This window comes from Talpa occidentalis, unplaced genomic scaffold, assembly GCF_014898055.3.
Source record: "Talpa occidentalis isolate TD23 unplaced genomic scaffold, MPIMG_talOcc4v2.1, whole genome shotgun sequence".
In the NCBI taxonomy this organism is placed as follows: Eukaryota; Metazoa; Chordata; class Mammalia; order Eulipotyphla; family Talpidae; genus Talpa; species Talpa occidentalis.
The window spans coordinates 102392576-102414182 of record NW_026555331.1 but is presented as its reverse complement, the minus strand read 5'-3'; the positions used below and the strand labels follow the sequence as shown (position 1 = coordinate 102414182).

Sequence of the window (21607 nt, the reverse complement as noted above, 5' to 3'; positions counted from 1 at the left end):
CTTTATCCCTCACCACTAACATAGACTTTTAGAGTAGAGACCCCTTGGAGATCCTCCAGCAATCCACAACCTCTTCATATGAAGAAACTTTGAGCTGGACAACTTGCTCAAGGTTACATAGAACCTGGAAACCAGAATTTTCTAAATCATGTGCTGTTCCCATTATATGATATAGTCTCATTCCTTCTTCCTTTTTTTTTTCTTTCTCCTTCTCCTCCCCAAATACTATCATCACCTTTACTTTTGTTTAGGCTTCTTCATGCTACCAGGAGTACTTAGGTATCACTTAGGTACAGCATCACTTAGGTACAGCATCACTTAGGTACAGCAGTAGCCTTCATTGCAAACATACACACAAATGATAGTGTGGGGGGAGAGAGTGGGAGCTCCTGATGCCAGTCTAACAATCATTCTGGCTTAACTCTTTTTTCCATCTCCTCTTCCAATTGAGCACACTGACAGTCTGACAAACACACTGCAGAAGGGGCTAACCATAGGTATTTTTTCAGCCTAGTCTCTATGACAGAAATATAATTAAGTTTCTTGGGCATATTAGCTCCTCTTAATGTCCTTACCAGGTTGGCTATTCGCAACCCACCATCAAAAGTGAACAGGGACAAAAGAATGCCTAAGTGCAGCTGTCCAACCTCTACTGGCCTTGGTCCTTGCATCCCCCCCCAACCCACTCCCAAGTGTATTCTGATTGAATGTACGAACATTGGTCACTCGTGGGTATAGAAGTGGAGTGGGGTAGAACCAAAAAGGGACATCATTATCTTTATTCTAGTAAATTCTTCAAAAGATTAAAGAAAAAAACTAAAGGAAGGAAGACATGTCTAAACCACAATAAAATTTGAAAGCCTGAAACCTACAGAAAAAACCTACAGAAAAAAAAAATGTTTTAAGTATTATCTATATATAAGGGCTAAAAACAATATAGTCTACTCTGTAATTCTTTACAATGCTAGGTTTTTAACGACAGGTAGAAAGATCTATAAATTCCATTTTACCTTAGCAGTTAAAGATAAAGGGAAATTCTAAGTTATGGATTGATGATGAGTATAGATAAGAAAAATGTCTTTACTGTGAATGGCTTCTAGAATCTTTCATATACAAGGGGGGAAAACAGACAGAATAAGAGTCAATTTTGTATCTTTGGCAGAGTAAATGATTAACCATTTCACATCAGAGTCAATCTCAATGCAATCAACTATATGGAAATTAGTCACTATAATGGAAAAAGTACTTAACTCAAAGGGTTCATTCATTAATCACATATCAACACTCTAGAAAGATAATTTTTCTGCTTAAGTTCCCAGGCTCTACATATTCATTCATTCCTTCAGCAGAAATTTGTGAACTCTTACAACAAGCCAGACACTTTGCAGGTCACTAGGATAAAATTATTCTTCTTAAAATAAAGGAGATTGTAAATTAGAAATGGGGGAAATGAAAAATAAATAAATAATTTTATGATCTAAGCATTAATATAAATGGGGGGGAAGTTCTGTGGGTAGGGGGCAAAAAGAAACAACTATATATTTTATATTCCAGGGAAAGTAGAGAAATCTTCACAGAGGAAGTGACATCTAAGCCAGGTTTAAAGGGTGAACAAGAGTTCGTAGCAAAGTCTCCAATGAAAATCTAAGCCCAAAAAATAGGAATGTCCAAGTTTATGAATACTTTCATTAGGCCAGCATTTCCCAACGCAGTTTTAGAATATGAGAGGGGGAAAGGATTCAGGGTAAAAAGAAAGTAAACACTGAATTCTACAACATTAAACTGTGTTCTTTATGGCAAGTCTTACCTTTACACCTTTAAAATGTATACCACAAAATAGATAAATCAATATACCTAAGTAAATATAGAGCTGGAGCAGGTGAGCCAGTGCACATTACCCATCTAGACAAGAGGGACAGAGCAGGCAGTGATTCCAGGGAAGAAAGTCTCTGATACTGTTTAGAACTTGAGGATCCACTTGTCTGTATTCATGGCCTGTACTCATGAATTTATTTTATTTTTTTTATTTATTTTAAGATTTATTTATTTATTTATTTATTTATCCATTCATTTATTTAATTATACAAGCACTGGGTACAGTCAGAAGCGCACAGATTTATTTATTTATTTATACAAGCACTGGGTACAGTCAGAAGCATGGGGGAGGGTGAGAGAATTCACCAGAGCCAGAGCAGGGAGCAGAGCAGGCAGAAGGACCGAAGTACACTGCTGAGGGGAGCAGCGGGCGGCAGGAGAGGTCTGCGCGCCATGTGGGACCCTCCTCCGGTGGCCAGGGAGCAGCCGGGGATCGAACCGGCGCTGCAGAGGCTGCGGGCAGCTTCGCAACCCAGCACTCAATCGCTGCGCCACTGGGGAGGCCCCAATTTATTTTATTTTTTAAAAGATTTATTTATTTATGCATACAAGAAGTAGGGTACAAGCCAGAGGTTCAGGGGTTGAGAGGATTCACCGGAGACAAAGTGGGGAACAGAACAGGCAGATTGACTGAAATACACTTCTGAGGGAAGCAGTGGGTGAGACAGGAGTGGTCTGCGGTGCATGTGGGTCAGCTCCCTGGCCAGGGATCGAACTCGTGTTGCAGTGGCTGCCAATAGCTTCACAGTGCTGCAACTTAACCCCTTGTGCCACCAGAGAGGCCCCATGGATTTATTTTTATGTGTGTTTTAGACTAAGATGAGCAAAGATGGTTATATATACCACTCATGAATATTCAAATCCTAATTGAAAAAAAGCAGAAGAGTCTTAATATTTTTTATTACTACTACGGACACTGCAATCATTCTCATTCCAGAAAGGCTGTCGTTGTTTTCTAGGATTCCAGAGAAGCATTTGGTGTCAGTGTTACCCAGGTAAAGGTGACTGAACAATGCCGAGGCTAGGGTTGGTAGCAAGGTACTAGATGACTAAACCAAATCGTAACACAGAAATCACTTTCTTCTTTGTATAATTATCAACAATTTGATTGATAATCAGCTCTTCCCTTCACACTCACTGCATGTGAGATAGTATGTGTTGAATGATGCTTTTTCTATTTGGGAAAAAATTACAAATTACATATATTTTAAGGGGCACTAAATATTAATAAAAAAGAGAGAAATGCAGATGGTCTTCATAACATCGTGAGAGATGAATGATTCTGTGGGCCATACTACTCCTGTGAACAGAACTTCAGAAACTGCAGATAAAGAAAGTCTTCGGGATATGACACTATTTAAAGCATGTACTACCTGTATAATAGGCTGGAAAGGGACTATTCAGTTGATGGAAGGAGATTTAGATCTATGACTTACATTATCATGATGAATCCTATATTAATATTAAAGTTCCATCCATCATATTGGAAATTTCCCTGGAGAGTTTTTAACATTCCCCTGGTGACTGACATGATACGTATGTCACTGCCATCCTGAGAGGCCAGCGCAGAATCTCTGCCTAGGACTTTTTCTACATTACATTTTTCCATTTTATTTCTGTGCAAATGGAGTCCTTTTAAGTTTTAGAAAGAAAGTTGCCCTCCATTCTGATCACCCAAGTTCACTGTGCTTCACAATGGCTTTGCTCAGCTGCTCTACATTATTTCCTCTTTCCCTTTCCTTTGCTGATAGTAAAATTAGCAACAATAAGAGCTCTGCTCTGTAGACTTAGGAAACTTGGCTCAAGCTGTTAGTACAAGCAATAAATGCAGGACAGCTTATATTTTGTGGCCTATAAAATGTTGGCTGGTGTTATTCAGATTCTTTGGTCAGTGGCCATAGTCTGCAAATGTCACATTTCATCAAAATCACTTCAGCAATTGTTGTTCACTGGCTTGGCCAAATAGAGAGGGTGATGCAATTGGCTCACGTGGGAAAGGCGTTAGTCTCTGGCTTCTAATTTACCGCATAGCAAGAACAGCACTGCCCCAGGTTCCCAAGCGTAAAGTGGGGATGGTCTTGACCCTACCCGCCAGGGACTCCAAATACAACTGCTTTTGAGATTTGGGGTGGGGATAAGGGAAGAGAATAACAGGTCAAGAATCATTCAGTAGGCCTGGTTCTCTCTTGTGGACCAGAAAGAAAACCTAGAAGATAAAAGTGTATCTTCTGGCAGCCTGCCAGTGGTGCTCTCCTCTCTCCCAGTCTGCATCCCACTCCCTCCTCTTCCCAGCTCACAGTTAACTCTGGAAGATAGTAAGAAGAGCAGCAGCAGCAGTAGCAGCAACCAGTAAAGTTCATTTTGGGGGAAATTTAGTAGGATGATGACTCAGGCAGCCCTGCTGATTATTTGCTCAACTTTTTCTCCAAATGGGTGGAACAGAAACTCTGGCTGAGCCACTGCACACAGAGGATGCGACAGGGAGTGGCCACCCTTCACCCCCATGGTTTTATTTTGTTCTGGAATATCACCCACCCCCACACCAACTCTTCTGACAATTTACCCTTCAGAAGGCTTTCCAGAAGGGGTGGGGAGATGTGTCCTCTGCTAAGCTCTCTCCCAAAGGAGAGGGATCAGCATAATCTGAAGCATCTGGAACTTTCTTTACTAGTGGTTAGAGGAGAGGGATGTGGAACCAAACAGCAGGCCTCTTAGATGGAGAGCACTCACTGCTAGCAATGGAAGGGAGAAAGAACCTGGCAGATTTTTCAATCGAAAAAAATCTTATAAATTTTTAAATCTTACTCTTTCAAAATGAGCCATAAATGGGTCAAATGATACAGAATAGTAAAATGGATGTGATATGAATTCTTTATAATTATGGAAATGGAAGCTTCCTTATTGGTTACATGAGTCACGTAACATGTAATTCCCTGTCTTGGGTTATTAATAATGGATACACAGTTATCAAATTGTCTTAATGAACACTTCTAAAATGCTTTCTGTCACAGAAAGCAAATATTTTATTACAGACAGATATGCTTGTAGGACTGAACTAGAATGTCCCATTATTACTACCTCTAATTTAGTGTAAATACTGTCAAAAAATTGACAGAGAACAATGAAGCTAATTACCAAAAGAATATATACTTAATTTGGAATTATACACAGGAGTCTTATTTTTACAATCTCCAAAATAAACACTTCTCACTGATCTCTACACAGTTCTTTATGGAAGGAATGAAAGGGAATCCTGGCTTGTTGCCAAGGAGGACTACCCACGTGTCAGTGGGAGAATGGCAAATCTGTCACCTTAATAGAAAAAGAAATTTTTATTCAAAAAGCAATGAACCACTTTGTTCTGGGTCATAGAACTCACTCAACCTGAGTAAACTGAGTGGGGAGAAATGAGGTAAGCAGTGTCACCACAGCAAACAAAAGGCTGTAAAACAGTTAGGAAAGTGGCTCAAGGTAAAAAGAGTTTAGGACTATTCAGGGACCAAACCACCTGGTCTTGAAACTCTCAGGACAGTGCTTTAAATCTGGTGCAAGCTGAACACTGAAAACAGGAGTCTCTCCAAATGCCAAAGAGAAACACCTGAGCCAGTGTTCTCACCTGCCAGGGGAGAAAGGAATCTTACAGACTCTCAAAGTTGGCACTGCTTTTGATAGATATATAAAGAGCTGGGAATTGTGCCCTCAGCTGCCCCTGGGGAAGGAATATCTAGAATTTGTTTTGCTTTGTTTTGTTTTTGCCATCAAAGCCCCACATGAGTCACAAAAATATCACACAAGAACACCTGCTTGCAAAAAACAAAGACCCAGATGGCACAGATGAAAGCACTGACTACTGCTATCACCAGGCTAGGATAGAGAGCTCCCCAGCTCCTTTAGAAACAGGAACACCCGCTCCAACATGAGATGGGTAAGCTGCCCTTTGAGTGCAAATCTAGAACTAAGTTTTTCACCAGCTAGGGAAGCAGTTTTCCTCTACACGGGGAATTGGATTTAAGGAGAGAGGTCCAGATACCCTCACCTCCAACCCCCATGTATCCCGTTGTGTGGGATGCCTTTCGTAGCGTCTTTTCAGTAGCTCCACCTATCCCCAACTCTTTCATACACAGGATCTGCTACCCTTGGCCACAGACAACTGGTTCGGGAGGGGGACACCTTACCTAGACTCGACCAATCAAAATCCTTCCACAGTATTTTGAATCTGAAACTGAGACTAGGCAGTTTCTCATGGGATGACTGAAATTGAGGATGTATAAACTCAGGATGTATTAACAAATGCATAGAGAAGCAGAAAAATCAACATAGCAGTAGGAGGAAATAATGACAGTGATGCATAGAGAGAAGAAATGAGAGTCCAGGAGAAGATATATTGGAAGATTATTGGAATGGTAGGCCCCAAGTGTTCTAGAGGCCCCACTCCCATTCATAAGACACCCCAGTATCTTTATAATAAATTGTCTGTTTTGCTTATATACATTACAAATGTCAGTAGCATGGAGCCAAGGACTCTGAGTAGTACACCAGCTAAAAATCCTCCTTTTGCAGATGTGCTGATATGAAAGCCTCAACTACGAAACACTTACAAGAATAGGAAACTGCACAGAGACCCAAAGTGAGCCCACAGTGATGTCTCACTTATTCAATTTCTCACCATCCTATGCTTATTGGCCTGTGTTTGCTGTCCTTAGTGGTGTCCTGGATTGAGACTTCTTCTCCTGGGATATTTTTACCCAAGTAAGATCAGGTTAAGACACACATTAAGGGAAGCTTTAAAGTGGTAAATTTAAACAAACAAATCGGCCTAATATACATGAAAACATAGCAAGGGCTATTCTACTGCCCCGACCAAGAGGTTAGGGGATGGGAGTGGACCCAGGAAGATTCACATTTATCTAATCAGATGCTTCTAAATCATGGTCACTGGCTATTCCTAACAATGAATCAGTGACACTCCACCAGGGTGAATCAGCCAACACCAACCACTCTGGGTCATTCAAGTAACAGGATGGTGAGATCATAATAGGATGATGTCCTGCAGTTAGCATGCCAGCTTATACATCTAAACATCCTCTAAAACCTTTACTAACTTTGTCTATTTTCTTTTTATTATAGTTTCACAGAAAGAAAATATCTGATTTCTTAAGCTCACATGGTCCCAAAAATTCTGTGTAGAGTTAAATCCACTTGGTATTTCATTGAATGACATGAACGTTAGTTAGCTTATTTAATCTCAATTCATAAGGAATTTTCTGTCTAGATCTCACCTCACCTTTTAGAATTGGGAAAATTTCCAGGAAATCTTCCCCTTTAATTAAATTTATACCCAATGTCACTGTAGGTTTAAAAGTGTATCTTTAAGTGATCCTCCAAAGACAACTACTTAGCTGAGGGATTTTCTGTTTGTTTGCTTGGAATTGCTTGAGTTTAATCAGCAGAACTGTCAGTGCTGTAAGTCCTAGCTACATCATGAATACATTCCCTTAGGGGTCCAGTAACCCCTCCTCAGTAACGAAGTCCAGCCACTGTGATCCCAGTGACAGAGGAATCAAAGGGTAAGAGACACACTCAGAAGCCCAGACCTAGAGGAGGAAGCAAGTAGTATGGCCAAAGTCAAAGGACTGGAAACAAAGATGAAGGTCAAAGTGCCAGCATGTCAATTCAAGGATGGTTAGAGGTGCAGGGCTACTGTGGACTCAGAGCATAGAAAGCATGTGATATCTGATCAAAAGGAAAAAAACAGGCAATGCACCAGATATGGGTGTTTCGAATCACCCCCTTTTCATTTCTTTTCTTAGGTCTGAAAGAGCATCTAGGGGAATCCACATTAGGAATGATGCTCATTTTTATTAGATGGAATGTGGTAGAGGATTGCTGGGGCACTGGTGGTGGGCAGGGTAAGAAAGTACACATTTGCAGCATCTGAATCTATAACCCCAGGAGCAGAAACAAAGATGAAAATAGTTGTCTTTGTGAACCCACATTTGTGTCGGTTTAAGTGGGAGATCTCCTTCCCAATGAAGGGGTGGCCAGACTTGTGGAAAAAAGCTACCTAAGGATTAGGCTATTCAGTCTCCCATTTTCCTTTTTAGTAAAACAACTTATTATGTGAAGGACACATTCCACGTGTTAGAACAAAATTCTTCAAAACAAATACAAAACAAAACAAAAATTCAAGATACTGAAAAGCATACACCTTATAAGAAATTACATTATTTGGCTTAGGTTGGGATTACAAAGTGGGGGCTTGCTTATTTTTAAACTATTAAAAGTAAGACTGGCCCAAAAGAGAGAAAAATTCCAGTAAAGGTCTTAGTTTCCATGGCCTATATTTGTATAAAAACTATGTGTTGTTTTAACTAAACATCTGGTCTTTGTCCCTCATGTAGAGAATTCTGAGTTTTCTTGACACTTTGGCTGGAGGTACCACAGCTCCCTGCCAGGTCAGTAAAAATCACACATTTTTCCTGCAAAGGAAAAAATGCCAATAAAAATGAAACATTAAAAAGCATAAAGGCCTGAATTGGAAAGCTATGGTGCAGAAAGGCTGCTTCCTGATCAGTCTTGCATAACTGCTTTTAAATTTTTTTAAGCATTATCACTCCATATCATTTGAAAAACCTAATACTTTTATTGAAAGTTTATTCAATAATTTGTTCTAAAATTCATCTTTTAGATACAAGGACCTTGGCATTTAATGGACCTTCTAGAATAAATCATGTGAATTAATTTTAATAAATACTTAATGTTTATTCTTGTATTGTACAAATTGATTCTCTAAGTTACTTCAACTAGAATTGAATTTCAACTGCTTTTACTACACAGAGAAATAATCTTTGTCTCATGTTCATGTCAGCACCTTCTAAGGCCTCTGGCATTGTAATCTGTCATTGTAAAAAGCAGAGAAGTAAATACAATCCTGCTATCAAAATATGACAGGCTCATTATAACAAGTCACTCGTAAATCTTGAAACACAGGCACCACCACACATTTTTAAAATAATAATTTTATACAATTTACACAGGATGACTTTATTTGGAAGCTAGGCAGGTATTTCTTTCTCTTTGCACATATAATACTGAAATGAATTATAGCACAATATCACCATCCACCTCCAGAGAGGGCCTGAAATTAGTTAACAAATGATTGCAAAATTCTTTGCAAACAGGAAATGCAAACAAGCACTATAATATCCATAAATTCTTCTGCACAGCACAACAATTGGATTACACTTAGAAGGAAAGGAAGAAATAAACATTATAAAAAGGCAAGTGTCCTGGGAGTAAACTGTTGACTTGAGAAGGAGCAGGGCTCTGTGATGAGGCTCGTCTGGATATTAAAATTAACCACCTCTTTGGTAGAATTCACAGTGGCTTCACAGGGCATGGATCATTGTGTGGAGTGAACTGGCCTTTTCTATGTAAAATTTATATAAAATGTGCAGCCTGTGGCATAAAAAACTCTTACTTTAAATGTTTAACCAGAAGTACAGCTATACCGAGGTCCTACAAAGTCCTAAGCCCAACTCAAATCAGCTCAGTTTCTGGTGGGTAGAAATGATTTGTCCCTCACTCTAACTACTTGCCAGAGGTTAGGGTGCATCCAGTGAGCATGAAAGAATAATAATGAGGGCCTCCCTGCTGGCGCAGGCGGTTGAGCGCAGTGCTGTGAAGCTGTCCGCAGCCTCTGCAGTGCCGTCCTGATCCCTGCCGGCTGCGGAGCAACCCACTTGGTGCCGCAGACCTCTCCTCACCCGCTGCTCCCCTCAGCAGTGTATTTCAGTCAGTCTGCCTGTTCTGTTCCCTGCTCTGTCTCTGGTGAATCCTCTCACCCTCCCGCACCTCTGGCCTGTAGCCCAGTTCTTGTATAAATAAAACAATCTAAAAAAGAACAATAATGAGAGAACCCTATTCTGCCCTCAGTCAGAGGAACCAATAGGGCTATGAAGTTCGCCCCTTGAGAGAACCTGAAGAATCATCAGAAAGCCCTCCTGGGTCGTGTAGTTACTTTTCACACCTTTCCTGGTATTTTGAGCCCATCTACCTGGCAAGATCCATCTGAACTTACCAAGTCATGCATAGTACTATGACAGAATAAACCTACTCTCACATTCCATCTACTCATACCTGACTATGCTTGTATCGGTCACAGCTTGGAAAGCCCTACAGCTGAATCCTCGACAGGAGAATATTAAGATGTTATGATTTTGTTATAGGGCAGTCCCAATATTGAACGGGTTGCCTGGCTGTGGGTCCTCACCCGCGCGCTTAAAAGGGACTTATTAATAGTCCACTACAGGCACACACAAAAGGTTAATAAAAGGTTTATTTACAAGGGAAAAGGAAATAAGGAAAATGTACAACTCAGGGAGAAAATAGGGAAATAAAGTCTTTAATGCGTCCTACCTGATCCGCCGACCTGGAAACCCAAAGTCACTCTCAGAGGTGGCCGGACACTGCCAGCTGGCGGAGAGCCAAAATGGGGGACCCCTCCAAAGCCCACGTGCCTGGCTTTATAAAAACCTGGCTGCTTAACCCCACCCTCAGGTCCCAGCGACCTTCCTTTGGTGGTGATGGGATTTGGAGTTCCCAGTGTCTTTGGCTTTGGCCTAGGGTGGGGGTGGAGTCCACAAAGCCTGTATGGAATTAGCTTTAGGACATCCTTTTTCCCCTAACAATTCCCCCCTTTCACTTTTTGCCACCATTTCCATGGTGATGAAGATCGAATATATGGATATTGGGATGCAGTCTCAGATGAACATTTTTTACCAGGTTCCAGTGTGAAAGAAAACCAGTCCCTCCAGGTATTTGTCCATTGTGGAAAACAAAAGTCCTCTATTCCTGTAAAAACCGTTTGCTACCTGGGAGGCTGAGGCAGGAGGATCGCTTGATCGGCAGTTCTGGGCCACAGTGCGCTGCACCCATGTGTCCGCATGTTCACCTCCTCAGACATGGTGACCTCTCCGCGGGTGAAGACCCATAGCCAGGCAACCCGTTCAATATCGGGACTGTCCTATAACAATTTCAGGATAAGTCACAAATTTAAGCTCTAATAATGTGTAAGTCCCAGCAAGGAGAAAACACTGTTCAACAGTTAGGAAGACTGGGAAAAATAGTTAACAAGCAACTTTATTTTGAACCCCTATTTCCAATACTAATTAAAAAAAAATGCGTTCATTTAGAAATAAAATTTCCTGAGTAGCTGTGAGATAGACAATGGAAATACCACTGTGATCTGCACCAGCAAGGTCCTGCCCTCACATACTTGCAGAGCATTGGAGGGGGCAGACCAGGAAATGAGACAAGTCGGAGTGAAAAGAGCCATGATTAGGGGAGAACAAAGAGCTATTTCTTAGAGCTGGAAGTCAAGAGAGACTTTTTGCACTATGTAATGCCTCAAGCGAGACCCAAACAATTAATAGGTGGGAGAAGGAAAGAAGAGATCAGATGAATATTCCATGCAAGGAAAATCATGGGCAGAAGCCTGGAGCCAAGAGAAAATACATCCATTGGAAAGAACAGAAAGAAGTTTGTCATCAAGCAGATGATGCAGACAGTGGCAAGAGATAACGCTAGAGAAATAAACAGAATACAAGTCATCAGGAGCTGGCCAAATGACTCAGAGGATATGGAAAACCATCAAAAGTTATTAAGGAAGAAAGTCGTAAATATAACGGTTTATAAAATTTTTCAAAGTGGACTATGGACAAAGAACCGAAGAGGACTAAGAAAAGATCTAGGCAGGGAAATGATGAACTGATAATGGCAATGGGGATGAAGAGGTATGAACAGATGTAAGAGCTATTTAGAAGTTAGAAGAAACCAGACTTGGTTGACTGGGCTGGCACAGTGCATGTGTGTTTAGACTGTTGGGGCTCAAATCTGACTCTGCCATTGGTGAGGAAAGCTACTTAATCCTTCTATAGAGTAGAAACAAAAATAGTAGCTGCTCACAGGGTTATTGTGAAAGATAAGTAAGTTAATTCACAAAGTACTTTGAACAGTCCCTGGCACTTGATTCATGCACAAAAAGTACTGGTTATTATGAAGTATAATAGCACAAAACTAGAAACAATACAATTGTTCACTAATTGTGGAATGGGGTGTGGAAGAAAAAGGGGAGGAAATCATGAAGAATATCACAAAGAATTCTGACTTATACAAATGGGTGGCCGTTAGTAACTGCCCATTATCTGTTTATTGCCTCTTAGCTCAAAATCCACCTTCATTACAAGCTTTGAGATAATATAGACAGGCCCAGGAAACATTTTTCCACTGCAACTGGCAGAGCTTTAAGCTTTGTCAGTAGAAGGCACTGGAGGGGAACTGAAGAAGAAAGGGATTTCTCTTTCCGGCTCAAGTGTGCCTCCATTTGCTTTGTGTTTCTACCCACTGCTACAAATGGGGGACATCTAGTTGCCCTCACCCCCACCAAGTTTCAGTGGCAGATTTCAAGTGAATCTCAGAGATACCTAGAGACCCAGAAGTTGTCTTCCCAGACTTGGCCCATCTGCACCCCAGAAGGGTGTCTTCTGCTTGTGATTGCAGATAGCCCTGGTGACTGCTGGCCCTGGGTAACCCAGCAATCTTCTCTGCCATCCAAACCTTCTCCATTATGGTGAGTTCCCTTTTCTTCTCTCCTTGGATACTTCCCCTTGGCCCTAGTATCCCTTTGGATACTTCCCCTTTACCCCTTTGTAGAGAATCTCCTGTCATAATGAATAATTATTCATATTAATCATTTCCTGTGTTTTCTATCTCTTGATTAGACCCTGACTGATACAGTATTAGTCACTGAAATGGGAAATCTAGGAGTAGAAACAGTTACTGAAAAAGATAAATTCTACTTTGGACATTCTGGAATTGAGATGATTGTGGGACATCCAACAGCACTGTCTGTTAGGAAGCTGAATAGCTGCAGAGTCTAATGCTCAGGAGTAGTGCCCAACCTGGAAAGACAGGTTCAGAAGTAACCTTGAGGTCTCTAAAATCTTAATAAATTAAGCATGTATTTGTAAAGGCCACACATCAGGAAGGTAGAATTTCTACTTAATTTTTGTATGCTCATATGTCTAATCAAGAATTCCTAAATGTGCTATGTATGTGGCAGATATTTCATTACAAGATTTAAGGTGGTTATATACTGTGTATGTTAGGTAATGTTGTTTTATATCTGTTAATGTTTTCACTGCTAATTGAAGAGATGGTTGAAAAGAGCCAAGCTCTATATTAATAAGATAACTCTAATTACACTGCAAACTTGGAAGCTTAAATCCGGTGGAGGCAGGGGAGTAATTAGTCATATCAACTGTTCAGGATGCTGATTGCAGTCAGAAAACCTCATCAATGTGCCAAAACCCCAAGTAGCAGCCCTGAAAAAGGGTGAACTGCTAATGTTTGAAACAACCGGACACAAACATATTTTGAAAGAGATCCAGGATGATCCTTCCACATTTTCCAGGTTGTAAACTTGGTCAATAAAATTTGCTTCACCCATTTCTCAAAAGTTTGGATCTACTGACCACAAAATAGGGAAGTTCCATCAGCAGTTTGCGAAGGAACAAATTGGAAGAGAGACGTATTAAATCCTCAGGGAAATTAAACCCAAATAATCCAATAACAGTGCTACAAAATTAACACCAGAGTATGAATTGAATTAATTGCCTCCTACTGTGGGGATGCTTGGCTACCGCAAACCAAAACAAACGAGGCCAATGATGTCAATTTTTTCACCAGAGGCCAAGTGGGTACCCAAGTGTTTGCCCACTATTGTTTTTCAACTTTTTGATTTACTCTGGAGATCTGTAATACAAGGAAAGGTCTTCACTTCTGCCCAACACGTATCTCATATCTAATGCTCATATTCTATGGCAGGTTGGTAAGAGAGGCTACAAGAGGTACTGTTCTTAACACCAAAAGTACAATTTTATGACTTGCTCTTCTGTCAATTCACTTCTAAGTGTCTGTGTCTAGAGGTAACTAGTGTTGAAAACAATTAATGTAAGGTCTTTTTCTCCTGAGAGGGCCGAATGGACAAGTGAGAACAAGTCATGATTTCTCTAGAACTTAGGCAGTCCAGTGATAAGGGAGGTCTTTAAGAATACTAGTCAGCTACTCCAAAAGAGACCTGCTTTGGCATTTCAGTAAATAAGCATTTATTTCTGTACATTCTTTTCTTATACCATGATGTTAGTATGCCTATGGCAATTGGAGATTACCTAAATAATATGGGCCAGGGGAGCAACAAAATTTGCATATGTGTCACTTTCCAAGCCTCTGTGAGGGCTTTGAAGGGTCCTGAGGAGAAAGGTAGGAGGCAGCATCATGGCAGAAGTAAAATCCTGATGATTTATACAGTTTTGCCAAATAAGGCCCACAGGGCTAATACAAAAGGGCTTGCACTGTCTCCAGCTTCTCCTGAGACAGCCAGTTTGTCAAAATGCCTATTGCATCGTCTTATGTACAGCCTTCACGTTACCGCTGACATTTATTTCTGAAGCCTTTTAATAACGAAATAGCACTTACAAAAAGTTAATTAATGACATTTTACTTGGGTATTATGTGACTTGGAATTCTGTTTCACATTCTTACTTTTGTATGACATTTTGAAAATATTATGCTTAACTCTTTTGTATGGATTAAAAAAATTAACATAGATAGCATGCATTGAATATTTTTCCCTTCTCCCAAGAAATGACACAAACACTGAAAAGAAAATATTTTTTTGTTTGCACTTGGAGAAAAGAAGCATTCTGTTTGTTTGGAATCTTAATTGCTGTGACCTCAAACTTACCTAATTAGAAGCTCCTTCATAATAAGAAAAAATATTTTCAAAGTGAATGAATTTGCAAACAGAAACAATTGCTGTCCTCTCAGAATGAATTACCCACATTCCTTACATACATATTTTAGCTGAAACCTCTAATTACTATTGGTACTTACAACATGTGGGATTGATTTCACCGTTAAGTCAAACTTTCCTTTCATTTTAGACAGTATAAAAAGATCATGCTAATCCTCCATGTACACATCACGTTAAACATATAAACTTAATTCTAGCTTTTGGACAAAATGGAAGTTATTTCATCAAAACGATTCATTTTATTGACTTTAGCCACTTCAACCTTGTTAACATCAAACATCTTTTGTGCGGATGAATTAATGGTGTCCAATTTTCACAGCAAAGAAAATTATGACAAGTATTCTGAGGTAAGTGTTTTAACTCTATTTAACGTGACTAGTCTTAACCATAGAATATTTGTCCTGAGTCAAATACTTTTGTAAAGAGTAAGGAATAAGATCATTTGTGTTGTTTTTGTCAAGCTTCAGCCTTCCCATGACAATGTGATGCTGTAACTTATACTTTTTAGCAAATACCTGGCTTTTAATGAAAATTTTACAACAGAGTATGATACTTAGCAAATATAAGGTACATTAATAAATCTCAACTGACTCAGAAGCGCACAACTGTAATAAGTAGCTGCAGAAATAAGATCTGGATATATTGCAGCTGGACATTTGAATTGGCTTCAACTATAAACAAATAATGCAATGTTTACATGATTTTTCTTTGCTATAATAAGGTAGTAAATTTGTGGTAAATCTATATCAAAATTAAATTTTTATCCCTAGTTAGTGTGACTGCAAGTTATTTTTATTTTCCTCTTTGTACTTTTATATACTTTCCAACTGTGCTGAAAAGCGTAGATATTGTTTTTTACAACCTGAAAAGTTTAAAAATCTTCATATGAACAAAACACATGGTAAACTAAATCTAATTAAATACTTGTTTTATTTTAAATGGTTCTTTAAAAGTTGATCTACTCAGTAAACTGCAAATCAATTGGAGCTTTACTAAAAATGTCATTTATTCACTAATAAAAAGACAGTGTCTTGAGAAGTATTCTGAGAATGGAGTCTGAATATCGTGGATAGGAAAGAAATTCCTTGGAACTTCCTACCCAAAATCTGGCTAGCATCTCTGTTTCCAAGTATCTATGACTTTGACCATAGTTTAAAGAGGGGGAACATATTAGACTTGAAGAGTTAGTGGGAAGTTTTTCGAAAATCAAGATTTAAAAATATATGAACTATTTCCTAACAATGTGCATCAAAAACTGAAAGAGAAAAACTGCAGTAAAATAACCTTCTGCTTTGTTTCAGTACTTCATTACATTCCTGCCACTTGAACCCCTTGCTGTATTCACTATACATATTTTATTAATATTTTATAGTTTTCTTACAATAGCCCTGGGATGGAGAAACTAGATTGCTTTAAGAAGCTTAATACAAATAATTTATTAAAAAATTCTGCACATGTGAACACGAAGTTTGCTTATAGCTTTAACAATTCTGCAGACTGAAGTCTGGATTTAAGTTAATTTGGGGTGCAACTTTATTGCTTAGAACAAAGATAAGTTACTTTCAAGGTCACTTCTAATTATAGCTAACAGGAGACCCTAAAGGGAAAAAGGAAAGAAGTCTCAATTTTGAAGAATTAAAAGATTGGGGACCAGGAAACATCATTAAGATGAGTGCATCTGCAGTCAACAAAATGCCACACTCAGCAGCCAACCTGCCATTGAGATTTGGGAGGACCATGCGACAAGGAAGCACTGGGGAAACAGCCAACCTGCCTCTGAGATTTGGGAGATACATGAAGGAAAGCATCTTGAGACGTGTTCCTAATCTGCCCCAAAGGTTTGGTAGAACAGCAAGGGTCACCAAGACACTGAGTGATCTGCTCCAACAACCCATGCATTCACCACCTGCCCCTGAGTTACTTTCCCCAATGACCTGCCAGCCCCAAGAAATCCAGACTCCTCATCAGAAACACCCAAGGTAAATATCTAGAGACCTATTAAAATGCATGGCAAGATATATAGAGTTGAGGTAGAAAACTTTCAAAGAATTACATCTTTTCAAAATCAGTTTTTAAGTAGTATCATTTCTTAAAGGAAAAAAGGCAAAGACACAGGAAGAGAAATATCTGTAAACCGAGGCCACAGAAAGTCAGGTGTAAACATTACTATAGGTAATGTGTGTGCTCTTAACCACACACAGAGTAGGACATATGAGGACACAATTAGGGACTTAAGACTGATTTAGCATCCACCCTTTGACCTCCCATAGGTGAGAGGTTTCTTCAGGTACAAAGGACAGTAAAACAGGTCTCTAATTCAGAAGGGTACCGTCCTTGACTTATATTTTTTTTTCTTTTACTGGATGCTATTTTATAGACAAGTCCATTTATAATCATTCTTTGTATTAATTATTATCTATTATATACAAATTAGAATAAAATAAGAGGTTCAAAATTAAAAACTACCTACCTATTATTTTCTAGTAGAGCTTAATGTAAAAAAAAATTTTTAATATAATGTAGCCCAGGATACTTTAATTAAGACCTGAAGGAATGAAGGTGGCAAGCTGTGACACCTTATCAGTGAGATCTTCTCAAAACGCTCCAGGCTTCTTTTTTCACCATGGCATGTAACCACATCTGACATGTTACAGAGTTAGGGCCCATCCCATTTACGAGGCTTTCAGTCCCACACATCCCATAATTTGTGAACACTGATAGATCTCCAGTGCCTAGTACTGTGTCTGGTATGTAGTAAGCCCTCAATATTTCACAGGATGAATGAAATAATAGGTGGCACTAATAGGGTCCTACGGAGGGTCAAGGACAAAAACTGTTTCTTCATGTGGGAATCCAGGGATGTTTCACAAGTTTGACTTGGAAAGTTGACTCTACTTTGAACATTCAGCAAGTGATGAGAGGAGAGGGGGAGCAGAGCAAGGTGAGTCAAGAACAGAAGCAGTTCGGTTTGGTGAAAGCAAAGGGCACATCAAGAGGAGAGGACAGAAAGCCAAAAGATGGGGAGGAGTAGAGAGGGCACTTGGGACTGCATAAAGGACTGGGGGTTATTTATCAGGAAAAGAAGAATCACTGGTGTTTCTGCTGAGGTCCTGAGATATCATTCTGAGCTAGAACTTGTCAATCAGACAATAGCAGTAGGACAGGAGTGAGGGAGAGAGATGAACCAGTGGGAAGTTTGCGAGTCTAAATGTCTATTACAAATTCAGGATCCCATCAACATCTCATTTGTTCCCAGTGCAACAAAATTCTAGTAAATAATAATAGGCAATTAGGATCATAGCTTGCATTTTCATATGCTCTCCTATTGCTCAGGTGGGTGAGGACATTTTTGTCCTGCTTATATTTTAGGAGACTCATATTCAAGAAGATGGATGGTGCGGAATTGAAACTGAAAAAATCTGGAGCTAATCCCTAAAGAAGACACAAAGCTGTGCATACAATCTGCAAGGAACTCTGTAATGAAGACAGCAAGGAAGGAAGGTCACTACGCTCTTTTGATTGGTTAGAAAAAACAATTTAAAGAATGATGTAAAGATAAAATAATTTTTGTCCAAATAAAAAGAGCATTGGGCCTCCCCGGTGGTGCAGTGGTTGAGTGCTGGGTTGTGAAGCTGCCCGCAGCCTCTGCAGCGCCAGTTCAATCCCCGGCTGCCGGGCGAGGGTCCCACATGGCGCGCAGACCTCTCCTGCCGCCCGCTGCTCCCCTCAGCAGTGTACTTCGTCAGTCTGCCTGTTCTGTTCCCCACTCTGGCTCTGGTGAATTCTGACACCCTCCCGCGCTTCTGACTGTACCCACTGCTTGTATGAATAAATAAATAAATCTTAAAAAAAAAAAAGAGCATTGCAAATACTGAAGAAGCCTGTGGTAAAGGGAAAGGAGGGAGGGAGGAAGAAAGGAAGAAGAAAGGTAGACTGAAGTCATATGACTATCCTATGTAAAAATCATAGAGTTACATTTAAGGACAAAATCCAACAGAAGAGTAGCCCATCAAATACTGTGATGAAACAGAATAACATCACTGACACACATAACTAACAAATGACTGACAAACATGATTTTTGTACCTTTGTTTTAATGCATCAACAGTGACCCTCTGATAGGCTGAAATTTTTAGAAAAAAGATAGTGATAAAAAAAAAGTAACTATTAGATACCACTTTAAGTGTCTCCTCCATATTTGGAAATTTGCCTTCTAGTGTGTCTTTTCTCCTCATATAAATAAATTTCAAGTTTTTGATTTACAGGAAAATCCCATCACTCTTAAATTAAGAATTTATAAACATAGTACACCACAACACAAATGTACAGGAACTCAACTTTAGTCGTAAGAATATGAAGTTCTTTTTTTTTTTTTTAAATAATAGATTTTATTTTTATATTCCCCATACAATTGCAACCCCCCATTTTGACCCCAATCCCTCCCCTCCCACCCCCACCCCCAAAAAGTGTCTCTGGTTCATAGTTTTTTGTTGATTTTGATTTTCACTAAGAATATGAAGTTCTTAATCAAATATAACTGGCTTATTGAGCAGTCTCAATTCCATGGAGTATAAGCCAGAAGTGGTGTTATTTTTCTCCCATCCTGCCCCAGCTAGGCAGCGTTGAGTCTCCTTTCCCTGCTGGGTTGAGATCCCTTAATGATACCCTGGACAGACTCTATAACTTCCTCGGTCACTTCTTGATATTAAAAAACTTAGTCAAGCCCAGTTGAAGATGCTAGCCTCATATCTAAAGCAAAATTTTCCCCTCCCCCACTCCTGCTGGGCTGGTAGCTGGAAGGACCTGAAGTGAATGCGGGACAAGGTCTGCTCTTTCTTGAATCCTCCTCTTCTCACCTCAGAGCATGGTGGTGGGAGGGGATGTGGTGGACCTCTAGGTCACTCCTGTCCTGTCTTTTCCAGGATGTGAAAGTAGGGGAGGGAGAGGTCGGTGGGGGAGCAAGAGCAGCAGTCTTGCCCTCTCTGTCTAAAGCTGCATCTTCTGCAAGTGAGTTCTTCAGGAAGTGCAACGCCAACCTTCACACTCCCGGGGACACTGACCTACCATGCTCTTTGATCTTTTCCAACTACCCTCATTCAACAGTACTCCCCCTATCCTCTCATTGTCAGAAAGTAAAGCTCAGGCCAGCTACTTTCTCAGCATCCACACAATCCTAAGAAAAAGCAGACATCCTTGCCAAGGCCAACTGCATATGCCCCCCTGCTGCACCCATTTGCTTCCCATCCTCTTTGCCCTGCTTAAATGGGGCGACGCCTAGGCAAACTAGCAGTCAGAAATGAACTGCCACCTCTCTTCATGACCTAATTCTCTCTGAGTGATTGTCTAGGAACCCCTTGCTTGGCTTCTGGATGAGGGGCAACTGCAGCAGGCCCCTCCAAGCTAACTTCTCATGTACAGCTGGGAGGGACACAAACAAAGGCAGGCAGGGGTTGGTGTGGCTCTGCCCTGCCCCCTGTAAATCCTGAAGGGGTACCTGGCCCTTCCCACTCCTGATTTTCATAATGTCAGGCACTCAGTGCCTCCATACCGCCAGGTTTGGTCCTGTCACCAATTCTTAGCACTAGAGAAAATATGCACCATTCTGCCAGGCTAATAAATGAACCAAAGGCCACTTGGTCCCTTGATGCTCCATGGGGCGCTCACAGCACAGTAACAATGCTCTCCAAATAAATCTCTTCACAAAACCCAATCCTGTTTTTTAAAAGTCTCCAAGTAGGTAAGGGAATTGAGGACTAGGGAAACACATTCCAAACACTACCTTCAAAAAGTCTGCAAATGGTGATGTCACTTTGGAATTTTATGTCTACCAGATGTTGGCCTTTGAGTTAAAAACTTCACTTTTGATACCCTTTGCAACAAAGGTGGACTCTCCTTATAAGGAATGCTTACTGTTGCTGAAAATGATGTTTTCTCTGAATCATTACATATATGTGTGTATTCTGGGGAGAGTTCAGTGTTCTTGGGTAAATTCTCAGTGGGGTTTGTGATCCCACAACATTTAAGAATCACTGTAATAGAAATTTTTGATTTGGGGTCTCCCTGGTGGCACAAGGGGTTAATACACAGCACTATGAAGCTATCCGCAGCCACTGCAGCATGAGTTTGATTCCCGGCCAAGCTGGTGATCCTCATGGCGCAACAGACCTCTCCTGTCTCGCCCACTGCTCCCTTCAGCAGTGTATTTCAGTCAGTCTGCCTGTTCTGTTCCCCACCCTGTTTCTGGTGAATCCTCTCACCACCTCTGGCCTGTACCCCAGTTCTTGAATGCATAATTAAATAAATCTTTTTTAAAAAAAGAAATTTTTGATTTATTGAATTATTTTAAACTAATATCTAATTCAATTTCTAAATGAAGACTGTTATCTGACTGGTCATTTAAGTGTTGAGAACATAACTCAAAAACAATCAGAATCACTCAAGAGGATTAGCCCCACCGTCCTCTAAACACTCGCTTGTTGCAGAAACATAGAATAAGGAGATTGGTAATGATGTTGTGCTCCTCAACGAGTTCTCCTGGGGGCATGCCCCAACATATCCCATACACCCCTCTTCCTCTCTTCCAACACTTTCCTTCCCCAAGAAAATTCCATTTGGATTTGTCCTAACCTAAACCTCAGCCAGTCTACAAAGGTGAATGATGTGTGGGGGCTTCAGAGGAAAGCTGGGAACCCGACCAATGTTCTACTCAACAGTTGCCATGGAGAGGGGACGTCCACGCCATTTCAGATCCACATTTTTTTTAAAGATTTATTTATTTATAAAAGCACTGGGTACAGTCAGAGCGTGGGAGGGTGAGAGAATTCACCAAAGTCAGAGGGGAGAGCAGAGCAGGCAGAC

General features: G+C 40.3%; 1 protein-coding gene and 1 long non-coding RNA gene across 2 annotated transcripts in view; one reads left to right on the top strand and one right to left on the bottom strand.

Annotated features, from left to right (window-relative positions):
* Positions 1–21607, bottom strand: part of LOC129145326 (uncharacterized) — a 185894-nt gene that overhangs the window by 119046 nt on the left and 45241 nt on the right. The gene's annotated exons all lie outside the window — the stretch shown is intronic.
* Positions 14959–18319, top strand: NPVF (neuropeptide VF precursor). The gene is made up of 3 exons (XM_037515755.2): positions 14959–15096; positions 16334–16728; positions 18119–18319. The coding sequence occupies exons 1-3, from the start codon at positions 14959–14961 to the stop codon at positions 18183–18185; spliced, it is 600 nt and encodes a 199-aa protein (XP_037371652.1). The 3' UTR covers positions 18186–18319.

Coding starts and splice junctions, on each gene's coding strand:
- NPVF (XM_037515755.2), top strand. CDS start 14,959: ATGGAAGTTATTTCATCAAAACGATTCATTTTATTGACTTTAGCCACT. Junction 15,097..16,333: donor ATTATGACAAGTATTCTGAG/GTAAGTGTTTTA, acceptor TTCTAATTATAG/CTAACAGGAGACCCTAAAGG. Junction 16,729..18,118: donor CCTCATCAGAAACACCCAAG/GTAAATATCTAG, acceptor CTTATATTTTAG/GAGACTCATATTCAAGAAGA.